This window comes from Mustelus asterias, chromosome 4, assembly GCF_964213995.1.
Source record: "Mustelus asterias chromosome 4, sMusAst1.hap1.1, whole genome shotgun sequence".
NCBI classification, from domain to species: Eukaryota; Metazoa; Chordata; class Chondrichthyes; order Carcharhiniformes; family Triakidae; genus Mustelus; species Mustelus asterias.
This window is the reverse complement of record NC_135804.1, coordinates 80,887,192-80,913,623: the sequence shown is the minus strand read 5'-3', so window position 1 is coordinate 80,913,623 and position 26,432 is coordinate 80,887,192. Positions and strand designations below refer to the sequence as shown.

The 26,432-nt window shown below is 44.5% G+C and overlaps 1 protein-coding gene across 1 annotated transcript in view; it reads right to left on the bottom strand.

Moving 5' to 3' along the window:
- LOC144493137 (uncharacterized) overlaps positions 1–22,684 on the bottom strand; it is a 66,201-nt gene extending 43,517 nt beyond the window's left edge. Inside the window, 3 exon segments of the mRNA XM_078212037.1 lie at positions 10,443–10,582; positions 12,909–12,968; positions 22,594–22,684. Of these exon segments, the coding sequence (XP_078068163.1) occupies positions 10,443–10,582; positions 12,909–12,968; positions 22,594–22,684 (291 nt within the window).
- Between the last annotated feature and the right edge of the window lie 3,748 nt (positions 22,685–26,432).

Here is a 26,432-nt window from a genome sequence, read left to right as displayed (position 1 = left end):
CTCTTCCTCCTCCCTTCTCCCAGTCCCTCACGTTTTTTTCTTCCCCAGGCCTGGGGGGTGGTTCGGTGCAGTGGCCAGGAGTGGGGATGTAGGCCATAAGGTCAAGATGGTGGTAAGCTGGTTAGCACGGATGGGGGTTTAGTTGGTGGTTAGGGGGACAGGAGCGTAGTTGGGGGTTGGGGTTAGTCAAGGGGTCCAATTGGGGGTCTGGAGGAGTCGATTGTTTCCCAAGAGTTAAAATGCTTTAATTCTTCTATTTTCCCTGGGCAACTATTCAGCTAAGAGAATTGGAACACTCTGCGATTTATATCATAGTTTTAGATGGTTCCCAGTGCAGAATAATTGCCCATTGGAAGTTTAAACTTCCCAGGCAACTCCTGTGCAGTTTTTGACTGGGGTCTTGCGGAGGTGGTATGGGAGGGTGCCCCCCCCCCATAGTGAACAGAAGTTCTAGGCCAATAAAATACACTAGTGGTAGGAACAGCAAACTTCAGCCAACTGAATGTTAAAGGTAAGGGAACAATTATTGAAAAGTGTCAGAAATTGAAAGTCTGGATTAATCAGCTTCCCAAAGGCTAAAGAAGGAGAGTGACAGGAAAACTAAGGTACAGGTAAACATGTCGGCAGATGATCGATAGAAAGAAAGATAAAAATAAACCCTGCTGTTCTTCTTTAAAGAGTGCCACGGGGTCTGTTATGAATGGGTGTTGATTTTTTTCTCTAATTATTTGTTTCCTATTATCTCTTAATTGCCAGAAAGATAGGCTTAACATCTTTCTTGTAGGATAGCAGCTATGACAATGTGGCATTTTCTTACACTGTACTGAAGTCCCAATCTTCTGAGAATACTAACAGCTTCCATTAATTCACCTTTAAGATAGAGAAGGTGGCAAGGTGCTTCATAGGTAGGCATAAGATATAACACCAAGTTTAAAGGAAGAGATTAGGTGAACAAAATATTGATTAAAACATAGATTTAGGAGGTCTTTAGGGGCCGAGGGGAAGATGGAGGCATTTAGGGAAGGTATTCCTGAAAACGGGGCCCAGAGGACTGAAGGCGTTATTGAAAATGATGGAGCAGAGGGCTCCATCATTTGAGGCTGGAGTCAGAAAAATTGCAAGTAGGAAACCAGGCTGCCTGAGGTAACAGATACAGGTGGGAACAAGACAATATTATATTAGGAAAATTTCAAATCTGGAACTCTCTTCCTCTAGGAGTCAATTTAACATTCAAAAACTGAGATGGATATTTCTTTTCTGGCAAGGATAATAAGGATTATGGAATGAAAGTGGTTAGATTGAGTTAAAATGCAGATTAGACAGTCTAATGAAATGGCAAAACTGGCTTGAGGGGCCAAATGGCTCCTGTTCCCATGCTCCTAGCACGAGCCTGAATGGGCCAAGGAAATGGGATACTTGTCATTTGTAGAATCTTTCTGTAGACCTGTGCAAATTTCTTTTACTGGGACTATGCAGTGGATGAGGAAAGCGTAACAATTCAATGCACTAAACTAACAGCTATTTACCAAGAATGATGTCAGACAGAAGGAAAAAAATGCTATTAAATTCTCCATCACAAATCTATTGAAGCTGTCAAAAAGTAATTTTTCAAATAAAGATTGATTTGGTTTCTACATAAAGCAACATGCGAAGTACACCAGAATAATTATTTTAACATATGAAAACCTGACTAATCTTGATAGTCTAATTATGAGCTTTTTAATGAAATTCTTTTGATGTATGATAATAAGAAATTGCAACTCACTGGAATTATGCCTGAGAAAGGTTACTATTTTGCAATGATTCAAGCAACTCTTTTATTAGAGACAGCTGCTTTTACAAATGAAAAAAAAGACACTTGGAGATTGCAGTTCCTTGAGTGTTAGCCATTTTTGATGAAGTATTATCACAAATCCAACCTCTTTGCAGTGGCAGAATAAATATGTCAAAAATTAAATGAAGATGGAATACTTGGTCAAGTGATTCAACATGATATATATAAATTCTGCGGAGGTGTGCAATTTTGATGGACAAAATGGTCTTTTCCCATCAGTCCTTGTTATCTTCCGATCAAAAATTCAAAGATTTGTTCAATTTACCACACAGAAGGAGGCCATTGTGCATGTGCTGGAACTGATGTTTCAATTACTCACATCCCATTTCCCTGCCTTTACCACATAGCTTTGCATCTTGTTTATTTTCAAATATTGATCAATTCCCTTTTATGGGATATTTGGCAAAATTGCCCATGACAGTATTATTCAGACTTGGCTGGTGAATACTGTGGGCTGGATTTTCATGCCTCCATCCTTGCCAGAGAGTGTGGGGGGAGGAAAAGAGGATTTAGAATTGGCAGGTGGGACCCAATTCGGGGATTCCCACCCCAATTCCATTATGTAATGACCTGGGATAAGGGTGCGGACAGTAAATGCCCGCTTGCAATCCCAGCCTTATCTATTTCATTGCTGGGGGAGGGGAACATGTTAGACCCCTCATGAAACTGAGCCCATTTGGCTAGGAGATGCAGTTACCTTCGGGGAGATATGATCCATGGGGGAAGCCTAGTCTTGATTCAAGAAATTTTGGCAGGCAAATTCAAAAACATGCTGACAACTTCACATATCAAATTAACTATGTTATAGGATTTTGTTCTTAATTCGTAAGTGAACATTAAATTGCCCAGCATTGTGAAAGTGTTCAAATGCATTAGAGTACTTTATTTCAGTGGATAAAGCATTCTTCTGCATTCAACAGCACAGAGATTAAGATTTTAACGTGTCAATTTCCCCTGTAATTTAATATTTTCTATGATTGATAGTCCATATGTTCATCTTTCAATGCTTCAAAGATTTTAATATATTCAGCTCCAGAGGCTTTATTGACATAGCTGTACTTTTGAAATCTATTTTGAATGCTTAATGTAGCCCAAGCTCCATTCATGGATTTATGTCAACAGTGGTTATTGATACAGCTGACATGGAGACAATTTTATGAGAAGTTAAAAGGATTAAAGTTTTTGAAGATGTTTCTGAAAATCTGTTTTTTTTAATTTTCACAGTATTGGTTCTTTCCATAATGGATACTAGGTGAATGGGCATGAGGGTCTGGAGGGACCATGCGAGGGGGAATGGAGTATGGAAGTAGTGAGTGGAGGGGGTGAGATTAAGGGGCTGAGACATGAGGGATGGATGCCAAATACTCACTTACAGAACTGGGGTGATGGCCCAGTGAACAGAAGCTGGCCTCCTAATCTGCCTGACTCAGCATCTGCCTGTCTCCATTCCCATCTCAAGCTTGCTTATGTAGATGGTGACCCCCAACTCATGCCCATCCCCGTCACCTCGTGATGAAAATAGTGTGGAAGGGCACTATTGGGCAGAAGACGGGAGGCCAACTCGCTCCATGGACGAGAATGTGAGACTGCATGTTTATTTTATAAGTGAGTTGACAAAGGAGTAAGGGGGTGAGAATTCAGGAACTTGCTCTACAGAGGCATCAAGTTGCCAGAACCATCAATTACATTGTAACAGATGGAGAAAATTGAATGAAAAGTTTTGACATTACAATTTACAATGGTTCATGTTGATACAGAAATACAAACAGAAATCACAATATGATGCAAGATTTTTTGAGCAACAACTTACCTGTGCATAGCAGTACTCACATTACTAAAACATCCCAAGGTGATTATCCAAAAAAACTTGCACACAATCCACAGAGGGAGACGTTAAATCAGATGAGCTCGATCAAAGTCAAACCAGGTTTTAAGGAGTGTCCTGAAGATGAAAAGGGAGCTGGGGAGATTTAGGGAAGGAATTTCTGAGCTTAGAGCCCCAACGAGGGAGTGAATAGAAATCAGAATTGAAGGAGTGAAGATATCTCAATGGGGATGGAGTAGATTACAGAGGTAGGGAGGGGAGAAGCCAGAGAGGGATTTGAAAACAAAGATAAGAATTTTACAATCAAGATGTTGTGTAATCATGAGCATAGGGATAATGGGTGATTGGGACTTGGTGAGAATTAAGATAAGGCAGCAGAGGATTGAATGCCAGTCAGAAATGCATTAGAATAGTCAAGTTTAGATGTAATAAAGACATAAAGTGTGTCCCTCGGCAACATTTTAAAAAATACATTGATATTGTAATTTTTCCTTCAATAGCTCTGTACAGACTGTTGCATTGGTGTGCTAAAGGAAAATAATTCCTTCATTTCTAATGCTTATCTTCAGTACCTTCTTCAGTTATCTTCAATTTATATGTTACAATTTGCAAACATTGGAAACAATCTTCATTATTTCTGAGATCTTTACCATTTTAAAATCTTCTATTACAACAGTTCCCAAACCTTGGACAGGCCAGAAGAAGCGACTGGAGTCACACATTGTAACAGCTATGAAGCCCTGAGACTGATGACTGTCCCTTTGCTAAGATATGCTATCTCCATCAGTACAGAGCACACATGCCCTCGAGCGTTTGGCAGATGTTAGGGTCAGGGAAGGGTGGGTGCCTAGGCAGGTATAATGCAGACAGCACATGTCACTCAAAATTAAAGGCGGGGGAAGGGCGAAAGCTGTGATTGGTGGACTAGTGAGTGTGGAATCATTGAAGCTTCAATTGGATTTTACATTTTCATTGGAGGTAGTGCAGTGGAAGTTCACCAAATTAGCCCCAGGGATGAGGGGTCCCATGATGATAGGCCAAGTAACTTAGTCTTATATTCTCTGGAGTTCAGAAGAATGAGAGGTGATCGCAATGAAACCTACTAGATTCTGAGGGAGTTTGATATGGTGGACACAGAAATTATTTCCGCTGCTTGTGAATCTAAAACATGGGGGCAAAGTTCAGGATAAAGAGCCAATCATTTAGGATTGAGAATTCTGAATCTTTGGAATTCTCTAGCCCCCAAGGGTTGTGGATGCTCCATCATTGAAGGCAGGGATAGACAGATTTTTAGTCTCAGAGAATTAAGGGACATGGGCAGTGGGTGGGAAAATGTATTTAAAGCCTAAGGTAAGCCACGATCATGTTGAATGGCAGAACAGGCTCCCGAGCCATATTGTCAAATCTTCCATCTATTTCTGGTAGAATGTTGGGGTGTGAGGGCTGGGACAGAGCCACTGTCAAAAGTTCCTGAGCTCTTGATTTGCCTCATGCTCCTCTGCTATGCAGAGGCTCAGCAGCTTGAGAGGCATTGTTTATAATTTGCCCTCAATGCCATGGACATGTTTGATGATTATCATTCCTATATCGAAGAAAAGCCAGACTATATGCCTTAATGACCGCTGCCCAACGAAGTACTTCGAAAGGTTGGTGATGGCACACATCAACTCTGGTCTCTCTAATTGCCTGGATGCACTACAGTTCGCCAATCACCGCAACAGGTCCACAGTAGATGCCATCTCCCTGACCGTACACTCAACGCTGGACACTTATGTCAGACTCCTATGGGAGCGGCACGGTGGTCTCACAGCACCAATGACCTAGGTTCGATTCCTGGCTTGGGTCACTGTCTGTGTGGAGTTTGCACGTTCTCCCTGTGTCTGCGTGGGTTTCCTCCGGGTGCTCCGGTTTCCTCCAACAATCTGAAAAATGTGCTGGTTAGGTGCATTGGCCATGCTAAATTTTCCCTCGGTGTACCCGAACAGGCGCCAGAGTGTGGCGACTGGGGGATTTTCGCAATAACTTTATTGCAGTGTTAATGTAAGCCTATTTGTGACTAATAAATAAACTTTATTTATTGATTCCAGCTCAACCTTCAACATCTTTATCCCAACAAAACGCATCTCCAAACTTTGTGGCCTGAGGCTCTGCTCCTCCCTCTGCGACTGGATCCTAGACTTCCTAACACACAGACCGCAATCAGTAAGGATAGGCAACGACACCTCCTCCATGATCATCCTCAACACCAGTGCCCCGTAAGTCTGTGATCTCAGCCTCTTTCTAAACTCCTTATACACTTATCTCTGTGTGACCAATTCCCCTCCAATTCGATTTTCAGGTTTGCTAATGACACCACTGTAGTGGTATCAGATCTCAAACAATGATGAGATGGAGTACAGGAAAGAGATAGAGAATCTGGAGATATGGTGCAATGACAACAATCTCTCCCTCAATGTCAGTAAAACGAAGGAGATAGTCATCGACTTCAGGAAACGTAGTGGAGGACATGCTCCTGTTTACATCAGCGGTGATAAAATGGTCGAGAGTTTCAAGCTTTAGGTGTCCAGATCACCAACAACCTGTCCTTGTCCCTCCACACTGACGCGATAGTTAAGAAAGCCCACAAACGCCTCTACTTTCTCAGGAAGCTAAGGAAATTCAGCATGTCCACTACGACTCTCACCAATTTTTACAGATGCACCACAGAAAGCATCCTTTCCAGATGTATCACAACTTGGTAAGGGTCCTTCTCCAACCAAAACCGCAAGAAACTGCAAAAGGTCGTGAACGTAGCCCAGTCCATCATGCAAACCAGCCTCACATTCATTGGCTCCATCTACATTTCCTGCTGCCTCAGAAAAGAAGCCAGCATAATCAAGGACTCCGCACACCCTGGACATTCTCTCTTCCACCTTCTTCCATCGGGAAAAAGATACAAAAGTCTGAGATTACCAACTGACTCAAGAACAGCTTATTCCCTGCTGCCTTCAGACTTTTGAATAGACCTACCATATATTAAGTTGATCTTTCTCTGCACCCTAGCTATGACTGTAACACTATATTCTGCACCCTCTCCTTTCCTTCTCCCCAATGCACTCTATGAATGGTATGCTTTTAAAGCATGAAAGAAACAATACTTTTCACTGCATCCCAATACATGTGACAAGAATCAATCAAATCAAATGTTTTAATGCAGAGCTATTGCCTCCTGCAGTGAGCCTTCTGACTGCATTGCAAATGAAAAACAAGGAAGCAAGAAATGTGTTTGTAAATACAATTAGGCTTTTCATAAATATGGGTTTCTGAATGTTTGTGCCAAATCCAAAAAGCCAAAATGCCTCATTTGTCTCCTGGTGCAGTCTAGTGAAAGCATAAAGCCAAATAAACTTAAGCAACAACTGGAGACAGTTCACCAGGAATATGCCTAGAAACCATTATAATTTTCCTAATGTAAAAAAGAGAAATTTTCACAGCAACTAGTTTAATTTAAAAGAGCCTTAACCATATCTGAATGAGCTCAAAGAGCATTGTTTTATGTGAGCTATCAGATTGCACAGGCAAAGAAGCCTCACGTGATTGTGGAACCTTTGATTTTTATCTGCTGCAATCAATATGATTCAAATAATGTGCGGGGGAGGTAGAAACAAATAAACTTAGGGCTCTACTCCTCCCCTCAAACAACACGATGAAGCAAAGCTCATGTGTTTGTTAGCATTTGGTTAATTATCACACATTAAAATTGGGTCACATAGGAAAATTGTTTACTTAATTAATTCATGAGATGTGGGCGTCACTGTCTAGACTAGCATTTATTGCCCGTCCCTAATTGCCCTTGAGAAGGTGGTAGTGAGCTGCCTTCATGAACCACTGCAGTCCATGTGGTGTAGGTACACCCACAGTGCTGTTAGAGAGGGAGTTCCAGGATTTTGACCCATGACGGTGAAGGAACGGTGATATATTCCTAAGTCAGGATGGTGAGTGGTAACTTCAGGAAGGTAACTTCCACATGGTGGTGTTCCCATGTGTCTACTGCCCTTGTCCTTCTGGATAGTAGTGGGCTTTTGTTTGGAAGGTGCTGTCTAAGGAGCCTTGGGGAGTTGCAGTGCATTTTGTGGATGGTACATATGGCTGCCAGTATGTGTCGGTAGTGGAGGGAATAAAAGTTTGTAGACAAGGTGTCAATCAAGTGGACTGTTATGTCCAGCTTCTTGAGTTAAAGCTTCTTGAGTTGGAGCTGCACTAATCTAGGCAAGTAGAGTATGCCATCACATTCCTGACTTGTACCTTGTAGATATGGACAGACTTTGGGGAGTCAGAGAACGGGTTACGCACGGCAGGATCCTAGCTCTCCCTTGCTCAATATGTCCATGGCTCGACAAGTTCAGTTTCCTGGTCAATGGTAACCCCCAGGATATTGAGAGTGGGGGATTCTATGATGATAATGCCATTGAATGACAAAGGGTGATAGTTAGATTCTTTCTTGTTGGAGATGGTCACAACAGCTTCTTCCCTGCTGCCATCAGACTTTTGAATGGACCTACCTTGCATTAAGTTGATCTTTCTTTATACCCTAGCTATGACTGTAACACTACATTCTGCACTCTCTCATTTCCTTCTCTATGAATGGTATGCTTTGTCAGTATAGCATGCAAGAAACAGTATTTTTCTCTGTATACTAATACATGTGACAATAATAAATGAAATCAAATCAAATCAAATGGCTGTGAATGAGGTCAGCAGCTGATTGACCCTGGCGGAACCCAACTGATTGTCCATGAGCAGGTTATTGCTGAATAAGTGCCACATGATTTTACTGATGACGCCTTCCATCTCTTTGCTAATGATTGGGAGTAGCCTGGGGTGCTTATTGGCTGGGTTGGATTTGGATGAGGATATTTGTGGAGCCTCTTCCTCCAGTGAGTTGTTTAATTGTCCACCAGCACAACTGGATGTTGCAGGACTACAGAGCTTAGATCTGATCTGCTGGTTGTGGAATCGCTTAGCTCTATCACTTGCTGCTTATACTGTTTAGCATGCAAGTAGTCCTATGTTGTAGCTTCACCATGTTGACACCTCATTTTTAGGTATGCCATAAGAGGTTACAGATTGATGTTCTGTTGCTCCTGCTGATGGTCCACAGCGCCTCATGGTTGCTCAGTTTTGAACTGCTAGTTCTGTTCGTTGTCGATCCCATTCAGCACAGTGGTAGTGCCACACAATATGATGGCGGGTATCCTGAATGTGAAGATGGGACTTTGACTCCACAAGAACTACGTGGTGGTCACTCCTACCGATACTATCATGGACAGATGCATCTGCAGCAGGGAGGTTGGTGAGGATAAGAGCAAGTATTTTTTCCTTCTGGTTGGTTCCCTCACAACCTGCCACAGTTCCAGTCTAGCAGTTATATCCTTTAACACCCAGCCAGCTCGGTCTGTGGTATTGCTACCGAGTCACTCTTGGTGATGGATGCTGAAGTCTCCCACCTAGAGTACATTCTGTGCCCCTTTCCACTCTTGGTGCTTCCTCCAAGGTGTTCAACATGGAGAAGTACTGATTCATCAGCTGGGATATGATCAATGTTTGAGGTATCATTCGGTGAGTATGACTATGTCAGATTGTAGTTTGACTAATCTTGGGGACTGCTCTCCCAACTTTGGCATGAGCCTTAGTAAGGAGAACTTTTCAGGGCTGAAATTTAAAAGTTAACCGCATTGCTGTGGATCTGGAGTCACATGTCAGCCAAACCACTTAAGGAAGGCAGATTTCCTTCCTTATAGAACATTAGTGAACTTGATGGGTTTTTACAACAATGCTTTATAGTCATCGTTACACTTTTAATTCCTGATTTGAATTGATTAAGTTCATATTCCACCATCTGGGACTGGGGGATTTGAACCAGAGTAACCTGGATCTCTGGATTACTCATCCAGTAACAATACCACAATGCCAGCACCTCCCCATGCTGCGGTGCTCCATCAGATCTTCCCTTACCTGTGAATTAAATGAAATTACCATCTCCATTGTGTGACTGGGGTACGCACAGTAAGTAGTCTCACAACACCAGGTTGAAGTCCAACAGGTTTATTTGATAGCACGAGCTTTCAGGTGACTCACCTGATGAAGGAGCGGCACTCCGAAAGCTCGTGCTACCAAATAAACCTGTTGGACTTTAATCTGGTCTTGTGAGACTACTTACTGTGCATCTCCATTGTCTCAGACTCAGTTTGCAACTTTGACATTCAATTCAGTTCCATGCTGAGCATCCCATCCATTGTAAAGACCACCTATTTCCACCTCCACTGCCATTCCCTCACCCCCACCACCATCCCACCCCAGCCTATCTGTTTCTGAAATGCTTATCCATGCCTTTATTACCTCCAGACTCGACTATTTTAAGGCTCTTCTGGCTGAGCTCACATCCTCCACCCTTTTCAGTTGAATGGAGCTCTGCGGTTGAAAACATTACTTCTGGGATTTTGGCAGGACTGGAAAATCAAGGCCTGTAGTAAATCATGTGCTGTTCACTCATTACTCCTGTCCTTGATGGATAGCTTCCCTAAAGCTTCTGGTCCCCAAAGCCTACAATTCAAAAATCTCCTTGCATGATTTATGGTTTCACCCATTATCTGTCAGCACTCCAAGCTCTATAACCCCCGCAACTCTCTGCTCCCCTGACTCACTCTCTTCACCACTGTTGCCCGTCATGCCACTTGCAGTCTGAACCCATCAACATCCTCCTTAAAACACACATTCTTGCTTAGACTAGCATGGTCATTGCACCTGACTTCCAAAAGGTGTACTCCCATTAAGATACGATGGCAGTCTCTTCACTGCAAAGACGTACAGGAATATCGTGTGAGTGGTATTAAGTTCACCCCTGGAGCAGGAGGAGCACCTCTTGCCGGAGCTGGCATAAGTACCTGTAATGGGGAGAAGGAACAGATCCCCAGTAGAAAGGACAGGTTACTGAGGCCACTGACCTCAACCAGCCAGATCACTGTCCCCTCTGTCCAATTCAAACTCAGCCACCAAACTATTTGCCTGAATTGACACTTGAAGATAAGAATGTAATTTAAGGGTGTTATTGTCTTATAGAAGGTACAGAGGAGATTGACGAGCATGTTGCCAGGACTGGAAAATTGCAGTTATGAGAAATATCGGACAGGCTGAGATTGTTCTCCTTGGGAGGCTAAGGGGTGAATTGATTGAGATTGAGATTGAGGAGCCTGGATAGAGTGGATGGGAAGGGCCTGTTTAGCAGAGAGATTGGTGATTAGGGGGCAAGTGGTTGGTAGAAAGATTAGAGGAGAGATGAAGAAAGCATTTTTTTCCCAGCGGGTTAAATGTAGGGGTTTGGAACTTACTTTCTCACAGGGTAGTAGAGGCTGAAGCCTTCAACTCATTTAAAATGTGTCTGGATTATCATCTCAAGTGCTGTAACCTGGAAGGACACAGACCAAACATTGGAAAGTCGGATCAAGCTGGATGGCTCATATTTCAGCTGGTATATACACGTTGGTCCAAGTGGTCTCTCTCTGTCCCATACACTTTCTATGATTCTACAATAAATTTCTCTCAGCTAAAGCTGCATCACTGTACTCACATACAAGCATTCTGTATATCAGAACACTGAGTGTAGTGAGTAAAGTGAGTGTAGTGACTGCGTTGATGTACCAGTAAACAAGAGAGTTTAAATGTTTACTAAGGCAGTTTGAAAGTGTGAATTCCTGTTAAAAACAAATCAACTGTGAATTAAAAGTGACCATGATCGCTGTACCAGTCTAACTGCTTCACTATTGTCCTTTCAGGAAGCATTCCTGCTGTCTTGGCATTCACTGGTCTATACGTGATACCAGTGTGACACCAACACGATTGACTCTAAACTGCCCCTTGAAATGGCCCAGTGAACCACACAGTTGTTCCAAAACTGTTCGAAGGCGGCTCATCACCTTCTTAGAGTTGGTCAATAAATACTGGCCTTGTGGCAACACCCCCACCCTAAGAATGTGTAAAAACAATGTGTACCAAGAAAGTTTAACATCCTGGAACCGTGACACAACAGCCCAAATGTTCCTGACTCTCGGGGGATAGTTGGAGATAGGACTTTTGTCTCAAGGCATGAATGAAGACAATGCAGAACACCCCAACCCCCACCCCCATGACTACTCAATTAACCTATGACCTGACCCAACCATCCCCCATGACCATCCAACTACCTCCTGAACAGCTCCCTGACCTGAGTACCCACTAACTCACCTCACCCACCTACCTACTGACTTACCCACTCACTAACCCATTCATTAAAAGACTGGACCTTTAAACACTCACCTGAATATAGCAGCTGTGGTGAACCACTGTTACTACATGTATGTGCCTGGACACACCCACGCTGCACCTGGCCCGAGACTCCTCCCTTTCCACCCAGACTGGGGTATAAAGGTGATGGTCCCTCCTCCTCGCCTCAGTCTAGACCAGGTCAGCTACAAGGGTGTGCTCCTGTTCTCTGTGAATAAAAGCCTATTAGTTTCCCTCACTCACTGGAGTCTTCGTGTCGTAATTGATAGTGCATCAGCAGCTACAACTGAACCAAGAGGGCCTGACTTCTCCTTCACTCAACTCACTGGAGTTAAACGGGTGATGCTATGCTTCCCCTTTCTGTGTCAGCTGGAATGGGAAGATCCTGGAAAAAATGTGCAGTAGCAGCAGTCAACAGCAAAGCACCATTGCCATTCCCAAAAGATCCAGGCCAATGGATTGGCTGATTCTGCCTCCCTGTGGGGAGATACGAGGTGTGACAAGAATAGCCAACATTAACTACTCTTGAACTGTTTCTTATCAACACTTTACACATTAAACTCAGGGTGAGCATGGGGGAATCTCCCACAAGTCAGCACAACTGGTAGGAAAGCTGTGGAAACGCCAAAGGAGGGCAAACAATCATTGCAACTGTGTAGGATGCTGCTGCAATGTTTTTAAACTTAATCTCAGCTTGTGTTGAGGACAAATTTCAAGATGATGTTTACAGGGAAATAATTTGCTTTACCGGATTTTGCTTTCTATCATCCTTAATTGAGGTAATTTATAGTTATCATATGACAAATCCAATCTGTGCAGAACATGAAATTGAATCTAAATCCCTAAAATAACCTAAGCACAGCGACTTTCCCACATGCCACCAGCAGTTTAAAAATAAATCCAAATAATTGTGCAATGATAGCAAACACCAGCTGTAACGATCACACTTACCTCTGACTGCCTTGCAGCTTCCTGTGGGTTTAGTACTTAGCTTATAGTTTGTTGCAGCTTCTAATAATACAGCATTGCATGATCAAAGTCAAAAATAGATTTCTTAGCGGTTGAAACAACTTTTCATGGAGTTAGTTCACAAATTCCATTTCACAGACTGTTCAATTCCTCCAATTGTCCAATTACAGTTTTGAGGTAAAACTCATTGAGCACATTAAGGAAGGATCTTGCAACTCGAAGAGGGCAAAATTGGATACCCCTAAAATGGACATGGATATCATGCTGATTGATTAATCTGTGCCTGTTCTTTCCAGCACAGACAGCATTGGAAACTTTGTGCTTTGATTGTAGCATGAGGTCTGTGTTAAACACACTATTGAGTGACTGCATGCATGAGTACGGGAGCAGCATTGCGTGATGCTAGCACTGCTTTAAGCTTGTACCTCTTAAAGAGAAAGCACATTCTCACTGCAGCAGGTTGTGCCAGTGGCTGGGAATGGGTGCCTGAACAAGAAGAACATTGAATAATGTTGCACATGGGGAGAGAGTGGGCTCCATTGTTCTCCAAACCAGGACTAGATACCTTGCTGCAGGTGTTGGACAGGAGGTGAGAGTTTTCCTATTCCCAGGGCTCCCTCCAGCTGAACTGCGGGAAGTCAATAGGCTCAGATAGCTATGCAAGTCAATGCAACAAGTGTAGCACCAAACATAGGAATTAGGAGCAGAAATAGACAAATTCAGCCCTTCGAGCCTGCTCCGCCATTCAATCAGATCACAGCTGATCTCCCCCTGGTCTCAAACCCACCTCCCCACCTGTCCCCTTTATCCTTTTTCTATTAGAAATATATCTATCTTTTTCTTGAAACCATTCAATGATTCAGACTCCACTGCGCTATGGGGCAACGAGTTCCACAAATTCACCAGCCTCTGTGAGAAGTAGCTCCTCCTCATCTCAGTTTTAAATGTACTGTCTCTCAACATATCCCTATGACCTCTTGTTCGAGATTGCACCAGAAGAAGAAACATTTGGTCTACATTTACTTTATCAATCCCTTTTAAAATTTTATATCAGATCCCCTCTCATCCTTCTAAACTCCAGTGAGTGTGAGCCCAAACTGTTTAATCTCTCCTCAATCCTTTCATCCCCAGAATCAAGCTGGTGCAAATGCAGCCCTGAAAACAATTTGATATCTCACGTGAGTGGTCAAAGTCAGTGACTGTATCGTCAAATGGCAATTCCATCAACTCTGTTACCAGGACACCAGTAAACGAGCTGCATGGTATTTTGATACAATACTTCAGCTGGACACTGAGGGCTGGAACCCTTATGATTGGAGTACATCTCTGAAATGACCTATGGCACCCACAAAGTAAAGTGTCAATGACAACCTGCACCATGGGGAAGTCTTCTGTCCTGGTTGGTTACATGCCTCAGTAACCTCTCTCACGCAACACTGAATAAGGATTTTGAGATGCTGCAAATATTATCTGGTCCAGCCTTGAAAGAGCTGGAAGCAAAAATCATTCATGACAACAGTTGCTTTCAAAATTGCTGGTAATGTCACTTCCACCTTGCTCTGAGGCTGTAGGTCTGCCTTTAAAAGAGGACAAGTTTCAGTGAGGCCCTTCCTGACGAAGCACAGAGGTCATCCTCACTATTCCTCACTGAGGATGAGAGGGGGAAAATCCTCCCTGAATGAGGGTGGATATGCCACCCAGCTGGGAGCCCCTCCTTTCCCCTCCTCTTCCTGCAGATTGTCCATCTCTATTTCACTCTGCCCCCAAGGGGGAACAGGTACTGCAGCATCCCTGACTGGAAACAACTGGCCCGAACATAACCCTTGAAATCAGAGCCAAGCTCTTCACCACATCTTACAATTCTCCATGTTAACCTGAGCAACTTCAAATAGTAGGGCAAGCACCAAACACTTCCTATTAACTTAGCAACAGCAATTAGAAATCAATCAGCAACTAAGCTCGTTAATTATTCCTTTAAACAATGTTGGTGCTGCTTCCTGCTGCTGGGGGCATGTTCAGTTCTGTGAGGTTGAGAGACAGTGTTATTTGGAGCAGTGAGAAAATGACAGTGTCAAATCAGCCTTCCTCACTTGTGAAGAAAATGTTATTTTTTTTAAAGTATTTTTGTGTCCACTGTGGTATTCTGGAAAGCAGGTTGTGTGTGTGTGACTGAGTTAATTAAACTGAAGACAGTGTCGACAGAGTTGAAAACATCAAAGGGGCAAGGTGTGAAAAGCAAGCACTTGAAGTGAATAGGGACAAGTTGGATGCTCTAGAGATGAATAAGGGTGTGAATGTTATTTGCCACTTGTCAGCCCAAGCCTGGATATTTTCCAGATCTTGCTGCATTTGAGCATGGACTGCTTCAGTTTCTGAGGAGTGTGAATAGTGCTGATCATCAGTGACCATGCCTGCTTCTGACCTTATGATGAAAGAAAGGTCATTGATGAAGCAGCTGAAGATGGTTAGGCCGAGGACACTACCCTGAGGAACTCCTGCAACGATGTCCTGGAATTGAGATGACTGACCTCCAACCACCACAACCATCTTCCTTTGTACCAGGTATGACTCCAGTTTTCTTTAAATGTTATTTTATTTTGTTAACAAAAGTTTGAAATTACTTTCTAAAGTGTTATTGCAATTTGTGACTCCTGACTTCAGCACACATATCTTCTCATAGTATAACACAAATTCAAAATCAGTGTGATAGCTTGCCAAGTTTCCTTTTGGGATTTGGTTAACACGGCACATGCCACCTGCCACACACTGACTGAAGTCACAAAATGCCTATTCTGCATATTTCTAGAGCATGCTCCTAGCACCATGCTGATGGAGTATCTAAATTGGTATTTGGTATGGCTAGCGTAAGGATTGATCACCCAAGGAGCGAAAGCCATTTTGGGACTGAAAGTACAGCTTCACACAACTGAATCTTGTGGTGAAATGCTCAAACTAGTACATCATTACAAATGATACATGCATATATATGGACACAGCAGCCCAGGTACTGATGTGGGCAGCAAAGAAGGTTCTCAAGAGCCTGAAAATGATCAAAACAACTGGTAGCCAGTTAGAGGGTCCTATAATATTAACAGCAAGGCCTGTCTTTTTAGACCCTGATGGGAGAGAGTATGAAAGTGGATGAATGTGAAAATTTGCACCACAGGCCAGCATGCAGGTTTGCCGTCACTATCCCGCCCACTGGGCCATGTTTCTAGAGGTGGGATAGTAGTGCGTGGCATGCAAGCAGCTGATAGACAATAAAGGACATTCATTTTCAGGTTCCTTCCCCTTGTTAAGGGTTGGATGCAATCTTACACCCTTGTGCAAAGAGAAACAGGCAGGTTAAGTGAGTGGGCAACAAGATGGCAGATGGAATATAATGTGGGGGTTTGGGAAGTTACTCACTTTGGTGATAAGAATAGAAAAGCAGAATAGTTTTGAAAGGTGTGAAACTTGTAAATATTGATCTTCAGAGATTTGTTGTCATAGAGTCATAGAGGTTTACAGCATGGAAACAGGCCCTTCGGCCCAACTTGTCCATGCCACCCTTTTGATTAAACCCCTAAACTGATCCCAATTGCCCACACTTGGCCCATATCCCTGTATACCCATCTTACCCATGTAACTATCTAAATGCTTTTTAAAAGACAAGATTGTACCCGCCTCTACTACTACCTCTGGCAGCTTGTTCCAGACACTCACCACCCTCTGTGTGAAAAAATTGCCCCTCTGGACACTTTTGTATCTCTCCCCTCTCACCTTAAACCTATGCCCTCTAGTTTTAGACTCCCCTATCTTTGGGAAAAGATATTGACTATCTAGCTGATCTGTGCCCCTCATTATTTTATAGACTTCTATAAGATCACCCCTCAGCCTCCTGCACTCCAGAGAAAAAAGTCCCAGTCTATCCAGCCTCTCCTTTATAACTCCATCCATCAAGTCCCGGGAGCATCCTAGTAAATCTTTTCTGCACTCTTTTTAGTTTAATAATATCCTTTCTATAATAGGGTGACCAGAATTGCACACAGTATTCCAAGTGTGGCCTTACCAATGTCTTGTACAACTTCAGTAAGAAGTCTCACAACACCAGGTTAAAGTCCAACAGGTTTATTTTGTAGCAAACGCCACTAGCTTTTGGAGGGCTCGTTGCTCCTTCATCAGGTGAGTGGGATTTCAGTTTACAAACGGGGCATGTAAAGATACAAACTCAATTTACAAAATAATGGTTGAAATACAAGTCTTTACAGGTAATCAAGTCTTAAATGTACAGACAATGTGAGTGGAGAGAGGGTTAAGCACAGGTTAAAGAGATGTGTATTGTCTCCAGACAGGACAGTTAGTGAGATTTTGCAAGCCCAGGCAAGTCGTGCAGGTTACAGATAGTGTGACATGAACCCAAGATCCCGGTTGAGGCCGTCCTCATGTATGCGGAACTTGGCTATCAGTCTCTGCTCAGCGACTCTGCGCTGTCATGTGTCATGAAGGCTGACTTGGAGAACGCTTACCTGAAGATCAGAGGCCGAATGCCCGCGACCGCTGAAGTGTTCCCCAGCAGGAAGAGAACACTCTTGCCTGGTAATTGACGAGCGGTGTTCATTCATCCGTTATCTGTAACCCCCACAACTTGACTGGGCTTGCAAAATCTCACTAACTGTCCCAGCTGGAGACAATACACAGCTCTTTAACCTGTGCTTAGCCCTCTCTCCACTCACATTGTTTGTACCTTTAAGACTTGATTACCTGTAAAGACTCGCATTCCAACCATTAGTTTGTAAATTGAGTTTGTGTCTTTACATGCCCTGTTTGTAAACTGAAATCCCACTCACCTGATGAAGGGGCAGCGCTCCGAAAGCTAGTGGCTTTTGCTACCAAATAAACCTGTTGGACTTTAACCTGGTGTTGTGAGACTTCTTACTGTGTTTAACCCAGTCCAACGCTGGCATCTCCACATCTTGTACAACTTCAACAAGACATTCCAACTCCTGTATTCAATGCTCTGACCGATGAAACCAAGCATGCCGAATGCCTTCTTCACCATTCTGTCCACCTGTGACTCCATTTTCAAGGAGCTATGAACATGTACCCCTAAATCTCTTTGTTCTGTAACTCTCCCCAACGCCCTACCATTCACTGAGTAAGTCCTGCCCTGGTTCAATCTACCAAAATGGCATTTGTCTAAATTAAACTCCATCTGCCATTCGTCAGCCCACTGGCCCAATTGATCAAGATCCCGTTGCAATTGGAGATAACTTTCTTCACTGTCCACTATGCCACCAATCTTAGTGTCATCTGCAAACTTACTAACCATGCCTCCTATATTCTCATCCAAATCATTAATATAAATGACAAATAACAGTTGACCCAGCACTGATCCCTGAGGCTTTTGGTAGCAAAAGCCACTAGCTTTTGGAGGGCTCGTTGCTCCTTCGTCAGGTGAGTGGGATTTCAGTTTACAAACAGGGCATGTAAAGACACAAACTCAATTTACAAAATAATGGTTGGAATGCGAGTCTTTACAGGTAATCAAGTCTTAAAGGTACAAACAATGTGAGTGGAGAGAGGGTTAAGCACAGGTTAAAGAGATGTGTATTGTCTCCAGCTGGGACAGTGAGTGAGATTTTGCAAGCCCAGGCAAGTCATGGGGGTTACAGATAACAGATGAATGAACAGGCCTCCAGTTTGAAAAACAACCCTCTACAACCACCCTCTGGGTTCTGTCAAGGAGCCAATTTTGTATCCATTTAGATACCAAACCCTGGATCCCGTGAGATTTAACCTTATGCAACAACCTACGATGCGGTACCTTGTCAAAGGCCTTGCTAAAGCCCATGTAGACAACATCAACTGCACTGCCCTCATCTACCTTCTTGGTTATCCCTTCAAAAAACTCAATCAAATTTGTGAGACATGATTTTCCACTCACAAAGCCATGCTGACTGCCCCTAATCAGTACTTGCGTCTCCAAATGCCTGTAGATCTTGTCTCTCAAAATACCGTCCAACAATTTACCCACCACAGATGTGAGGCTCACTGGCCTGTAGTTCCCAGGCTTTTCCCTGCAGCCCTTTTTCAACAAAGGCACAACATTTGCCACTCTCCAATCTTCAGGCACCTCACCCGTGACAATCGATGATTCAAATATCTCGGCGAGGGGACCCGCAATGTCCTCCCTAGCCTCCCACAATGTCCTGGGATACAGTTCATCAGGTCCCAGGGAATTATCTACCTTGATGCGCTTTAGGACTTCCAGCACCTCCTTCTCTGTAATATGTACACTCCTCAAGATATCACTATTTATTTCCCCAAGTTCCCTAACATCCATGCTTTTCTCAACAGTAAATATTGATGAGAAATATTCATTTAGGATCTCACTAATCTCTTGTGGATCCGCACATGGATGACCTTGTTGATCCTTAAGAAGTCCTACTCTCTCCCTTGTTACTCTTTTGCCCTTTATGTATTTGTAGAAGCTCTTTGGATTCTCCTTTGCCTTGTCTGCCAAAACAATCTCGTGTCCCCTTTTTGCCCTCCTGATTTCTCTCTTAACTCTACTCCTACACCCACTATACTCTTCAAGGGATTCACTTGATCCCAGCTGCCTATGCATGTCATGTGCCCCATTCTTCTTCTTGTTGTGTTCATACAAGAAGCACTGAACTTTGGAATGTGGGTACAGCCAGCAATTAGGAAGGGGTAAGGCAATGTTGGAGTTTTGCTCCAATTGTACAGGGCTTTGGTGACACCAAAGACCTGGAAAACTGAGTGTTGTTCTGATCTTCATATTTAAGGAAGGATATACTTGCATTGGGCGAGGTAACGCAAAGGTTCAATAAATTGGTTGCTGGGATGAGAGGTTGTCCTATGATAGGAGGCTCAGTAAATTGTGCTCATGTTCTCTGGAGTTTAGAAGACAGAGACAATCTCAGTGAAAGAAAACAATTCTGAGGGGGCTGTGAGAGGGTAGATACTGATTGTTTCCTCTGGTCAGGGAATCTAAAAAACAAGGGCACTGTCTCAGGCCGATTATTTAGGACTGAGATGCAGAGAATTACTTCACTCAAGGGATTGTGAATCTTTGAAATTCTGTGCCACAGAGGATTATGGATATTCCTTTGTTGAATGTACTTAAGGCTGGGAGAGACAGGTTTTTAGTCTTTCGGGGAATCAAGCGAAAAGGAGAACGGGCAGTAAGTGGAGTTGAAGTCAAGATGACCCATGATATTGAATGGTGGAGCAGGCTTGATGAGCCATACATTAAACCCCTATTTTTTATGTTTTTGTGTTCTACTGTAAGCTGAACTCACTGAAGTCTGATAACTCACGTTAACTCATTCCTTGATGTTGTTTGACCACAAAATGAAGAGCTTGTCCCATGAAAGATTCAGCAAGCCGAGCTCATACTCATTGGAGTTTAGAAGAAAGAGAGAGAATCTTATTGAAACATCTCGTATCCTATGGGGCTCGATAGGGTAGATGCTGAGAGGACATTTCTTCTCATGGGGGAATCTAGAACTAAGTGATACAGTTTAAAAATAAGGGGTCTTGCATTTAAGACTGAGTTGAGGAGGAATTTTTTTCCCTCAGAGAGTCATTAATGTTTGGTATTCACTTCCCTAGAGACCAGTGGAGTCTGGGCCATTGAATTTATTCAAGGCTGAGTTAGGTAGCTTTTTGACTGACAAGAGAGTCAAAGGTTATTGGAGGCAGACAGAAAACATAGAAACTAGGAGCAGGAGTAGGCCATTCGGCCCTTCAAGCCTGCTCCTCTATTCAATACGATCATGGCTGATCTATCTCAATGTCCTATTCCCGCTTTTTTCCCAAACCCTTTGATGCCATTAAAATCTAAAAAAAATCTATCTACATCCTGAATACATTCAATGACTTGGTCTCCAAGCCTTCTGTGGAAAAGAATTCCACAGGTTCACTTCCCTCTGAGTGAAGACATTTTTCCTCATCTCAGTCCTAAATGGTTTTTCCCATATCCCATGTGGCATTAAAGCTATAATCAGATCGGCCATGAACTTATTGAATGGCAGAGCAGACTCGATGGCTGAATGACCTTCTAATGAAACTTTTGGTCTTCCTCGATTCATTTTGGAAGACATGACTCTGAGATTAGGATGTCCAATAATAGAAATTTAGAAACATTGAAAATAACAGCAGGAGTAGGCCATTCGGCCCTTTGAGCCTGCTACACCATTATTATGATCATGGCTGACCATCCAACTCAGTAACCTATTCCCGCTTTCCCTCCATATCCTTTGATTCCTTCAGCCCCAAGAACTATATCTAACTCCTTCTTGAAAACATATGTTTTGCCCTCAACTGCTTTCTGTGGTAGAGAATTCCACAGGCTTATCGCTCTCTGGATGAAGAGGTTTCTCCTTATCTTAGTCCTAAATGATTACTCCATATCTGCACACTGAGACCCCAAGTTCTGGACTCCCCCACAACTGGGAACATTGGAGGTGATTCTCCCATTCTGATCGATGCAAGTGTCTCCCAGCCAGCTGTGCTAGTTGAGCGGAGTGGAGGCCGTATCATGGGCTCCTCGCTAGGTGCCAACGCCTCTGCATGTCTCCGGCAGCCGGATTTCCAGCACCATCAGCTCCATGCTGATTGCTGGTGCGGAGCTGAATAAATTATTCAAATGCACATCCCTATCTTATTTAAATGTAATTAGCTTCTCCAGCCCATCCCCCTTCCAGCAGGAGTATTTCACTCCAATGGGGTTTAGCTCCCCACTTGCAGGGAGCTGGCAGCCCAACCAAGGGGCAATCAAGCCCCCCCCCCTCCCCCCACAAGGGTTCGGCATTGCCAACTTGGCAGTGCCAACCTGGGCCCTGAGTGGTCCCAGGGGATGGGGCCCAATGGGGCTGGGCCTGATTTTGAGGGGGGGGGGGAGACTCTGGGGGCAATTGGTGGGGGTGGATGCAGGTTTGCAGGACTTGCCAGCGATTGGCCCATGCGCAGTGGCCAGCTCAGTGCTCTGCTGCTGGCCTCTCCAGCAGGGGACTTCTCCCAGAATTTAAAAAAAAAATCCAATTCAATCAAATCAAGTCCAATTCAGAGTCTCAACAAGTTGAGACATTCCCGATCCAAGCGGACAAGACAGGGCTCTCACCTCCTGTCTTGGGCTTGATCTACATGATCCAAGCTGATTGGAGTAGGCATTGCACCTCCTCCAAGGCTTGATCCCATTTGCATCTTAGCCAAAAGGCCGAGATGCCGCTTTTAAAAATTGCTTCAAATGAAGCTAAAATGTAACCTAATGACTTCAACCAAGTACAGCATGTCGATACTACACTTGATCTTAGCCAAAAGGCCGAGGACTTCTCCCAGAATGTTCCAGCGAAGTCCCTTCCTTCCTTTTATCACTGGAGGGGTTCTCCCGCTTCCCACTTCTTAGTAAATGTTGCTGCGCTGACTTCTCCCAGAATGCTCCAGTGAAGTCCTTCTGCTGCCTCTACTGGAACTGAGGGGTCCTGACAGAACCCAAACTGAATGTCAGTGAACAGGTTATTGCTGTATAAGTGCCACTTGATAGCACTGTCAACAACAGCTTCCGTCACATTGCTGATGTTAAGAATGGACTGATGGGATACAGAGATTGGACCTGCCCTGCTCTTTGTGCTCAGAACATGCCTAGTTAATTATTTACTTTGTCGGGCTGTGCTGTAGCTGTACCATGGCACGGCTACTTCTGGAGCAATAGTCTTCAGTTCTACTGCTGGAATATTGTCACGGCTCATAGCCGTTATGTTATCCAGCACATTCAGACATTATGTAATGGAGTGAATAGAATTGGCTGAAGACAGGCATTTGTGATGCTGCAAATGCTTCAGCTTTGTCTTTTACTGGCCTCACCATTGATGAAGTGGACCTCAGGAGGAGGCCAAGGTTAATCATCCACTGGCACTTCTGGCTGATGGTGGCTCCAGGTCTCCAGCAATGGTTCTCCCCCTGCCTGAGGCCTACTGCAGTACCAACAGTGACCACCACTCAAGGTGGCACTGCTGGTACTGCAGATCTGCTGATTCTTGATTAGTTGGTAACACTCAGAGGTTGGTCCAGTGGAAAATCACCATTGCTGGAACTGAGAACCCCAACAGCAGTCAGCAGGATACCTCATTGGCATTCAATCCTGATGGGGCTCCTGGAAATAGCTATTGTGGGGTTACCATCAGCTCTCCAGCTGGTAAATAGGGTCAGCACCACAACCTTTAAATTCCATCCAATGAAATCAAATGTAAGATAAGATATGGGATAGTTGCATGATGGATAAAACGCACTTGTCTTGGCACCACAGCAATCAATACTGATTCAGGCATAGCTGGAAAAATAATAGTGAGTTTAACGCGCCTGCGGTTATTAGAACATAAATAATCTGACAATCTGTGGGAACAAAGGGATTTGTGCTACTCTGCTGATAGTTTATCAAGACATTGCTTGACTTGCACCATAAATAAGAATGAAACTTGCCCCAGAATTGGTATTTAACAGCATACTGCTGCTGCTGCCTGTACTACAGAATATCTGCTATCATAGTGTGACACATTAGTGTCTTGCACCATCCTCACACATCCACTGTAGCTCGTCTGCTGCTGTTCTGTGATGTCCATCGCCCAACTATGCCCAGGTCAACTCCTCTTTCTGCTGCCCTCCACTTTGCTCTCCAGAAGAGATCTCTGCAGCTTTTCAGCTCTGATCAAAGAGCCAAAACACTGACACTTTATTTTCTGGAAGTCACTTTTTAGAGTTCTTTTCAAACTTGCAATTTCAAAAGTTCCTGCTTTGTCGTATGGTCTGTATATGGAATCTTAAGCTTACGTCTTAGCATTCACATTTCAAAGGCCTCTATTTTCTTCCACAAATCTTTATTTATTGAGCAGGACAGCAAAAGGAGCTAACTAATGAGGAGATTTATGTTTTGTGCAATGCCACTCAACCATTCAAGCACATAGAAGGAACAATTGAAACTGTGGAGTCCCATTCATACAGTGAATCAATTGTTCCGAGAGGTTTTCTAAATTTAAATTTTAAATTTTTTTCTTACTTTTCTTTTCTGTCTTTTTTCTTTGCCTAATCCTTCTTCCTGACTGTAGGGTTCGATGGTTTAATTGTTCTGTGTCTGATTGTTTTGTCTGGATCACTGATCCTTCGACATTTGTTTGATTGTTTGACCCTGTGGGTGGAGCTAGAGAGTTGAGTACTGATACCAGACTGGGAGGGTGGAATTTTACGACCTCATTGTGCCCGTTTTGCGGCAGGAAAAGTCGTAAAATCGTGTGTGATGTTACTGGTGGGACTGGTGCCTGTTTTTGTGCCCATTCGCATTTTACCACAAAAAAATCCACGATCGGGATCCTGGCGAAAATGGGCAAAAAGTCCATTTGCATTTTTTTGCATTCATCACCATGTAATTAGCGAGCTTCACTCCCAATCATCCCAGCTCACCTGCCTTAACCACCTCATTCACTGCAGCTGGAACAGGCGAGGAAACACCTCAAGTATAAAAATCAGTTTCAGGCGCTTGATCAGTGAAGGTGAGCGAGGAGGTGAATCTCTGTTTTCAAATGGCCCCGTGCTGCTGGGGGGGGGGGGGGGGGGTGTTTTGTGGCAGCCTTGTTGCATTTTGGTTTGGGGGGAGGCCTGAGAGTGTGTGGGGGGGGTTACTGTTGGCCCACAGGGGTCCAACTTCAGACTCTCAGCGCGGACCCGGGACAGAGTGCTGACCTCAGGTCTTAGCAATGACCCTGGGTCCTAGTGCTGGCAGCAGAAGGAACTGGTACTGGTGGGGGGTGGGTTGGAAACTCAGTGGCAGTGCTGCAGCCTCAAGATTTGTTGAGAAGCACCGTCTGGGGCCACTACTGCATGGGTTCTGGGTATGTGTTTGAGAGTGGGGGAGGGCTGTGTTGCCATTCTGGGGGTCTGTGGGGGGAACATGGTGTGTGTGTGTTGCTGTGGGGGGGAATGTGGGGAGTGTGTGTTGCTGTGCTCGAGGTGAGAAGAGTCCTTTAACCTCTCCATCTATCTATCCCCTTCCCCAACTGCCCCCCCTTTCAGATTGATGAGTTGGCTTTTGCAACGCAACGCATTGACCTTGCTGTTCTTTTGATTGCTGCTGAAGCTGAGGAGGAGGAACAGGAGGCCCAGGCCTTATCATTCACAGGAGTAGAGGGAGATGGCCGCCGGAGGCAGGACATGGCCGCCATCCGTCCTGAGGGAGGGGGGGCAGGAGAAGGAGGGAGCGGAGAGCACGGCAGTTCAGCACCCAAATGTTCTTTGAGTAACTGTTGGACATCACGTGCCACTGACGGCTCTGGCTCCAAAAGGAGATAGTACTACACCTGTGCTATTTGTTGCAGGATCTGGCACCTGGGGGCACAGGGGGGCAGTCACTCCCAGTGACTGTGAAAGTGATGGCCGTCTTAAACCTTTATGCCACTGTGTCCTCCCAGACCCCCAGTGGAGATCTATGTGGCATTTTGCAGTCAGCCGTCCACAACTGTGTGAAGGAGATCACGGCTGCCCGGGCAGGCCAGGATCTTAAATTTGACCTGGACCAGGCCCAGCAGGAAGTCCGGCTGCAGGATTCGCAGCTATCTCGGGGATGTCAAATGTGCAGGGAGCTATAGACTGCACCCACGTCGCCCTAAGGCTCTGGTGAAGAACCCAGGAAGATTCATGAACAGAAAGGGCTTCCATTCAATAAATGTGCAGCTGGTATGTGACCATCAACTAAACATCATGCACGTCTTCGCCAGACACCCTGGCAGCGTGAATGAGTTTTATATTGAGGAGATCCAATGTGCCAGAGGTCTTTGAGGAGGAGCCCAGGGTGCAAGGATGGCTTGTAGGGGACATAGGGTACCTGCTTCAGATTTGGCTGATGACGCCTGTGTGGAGGCCTGAGACTGAGGCGGAAATCTGCTATAATGAGGCTCACGTTGCCACCCATTCAATAGTGGAGCGGTGCATAAGGCTCCACAAAATGCAGTTCAGGTGCCTGGACTGCTCTCGTGGGACCCTCCAATCTAGGCCCCTGATATCGTCACGCATTGTAGTTGTGTGCTGCGCCCGACATAACCTGGCGCAGTATCGAGGAGACCTTTTGGAGGAGGAGAAGGACGTGGAGGCTGAGCAGCCGGGTGTCGCTGGGGAAGAGGCCGCCCAGCAGGAGGAGGAAGAAGAGGAGGAGGAGGAGGACGAACAATACCACCCAGGCTCTGGAGGGCTGGCGGCAGCAAGGGTCAGGCATGCGAGGGCGGCGAAGGAGGCCCTAATCACCACGTGCTTTGATCACTAGGGCCCTGTGTTTCCAAACGTGGTTTCCATCCCCCCCACCCCCTGCGCTGTCCTAGAATCTCCTGCAACATTTTAACAGTGGAGTGGTGGGCCTGGGTACGCTGCGTTAGCAAGTTTCTGTGGCTGGCAGGAGGGTAATGATGACTCACTATGTGCCATTGTGATGATGCCCTGGTGCAAATTAGTCTGACT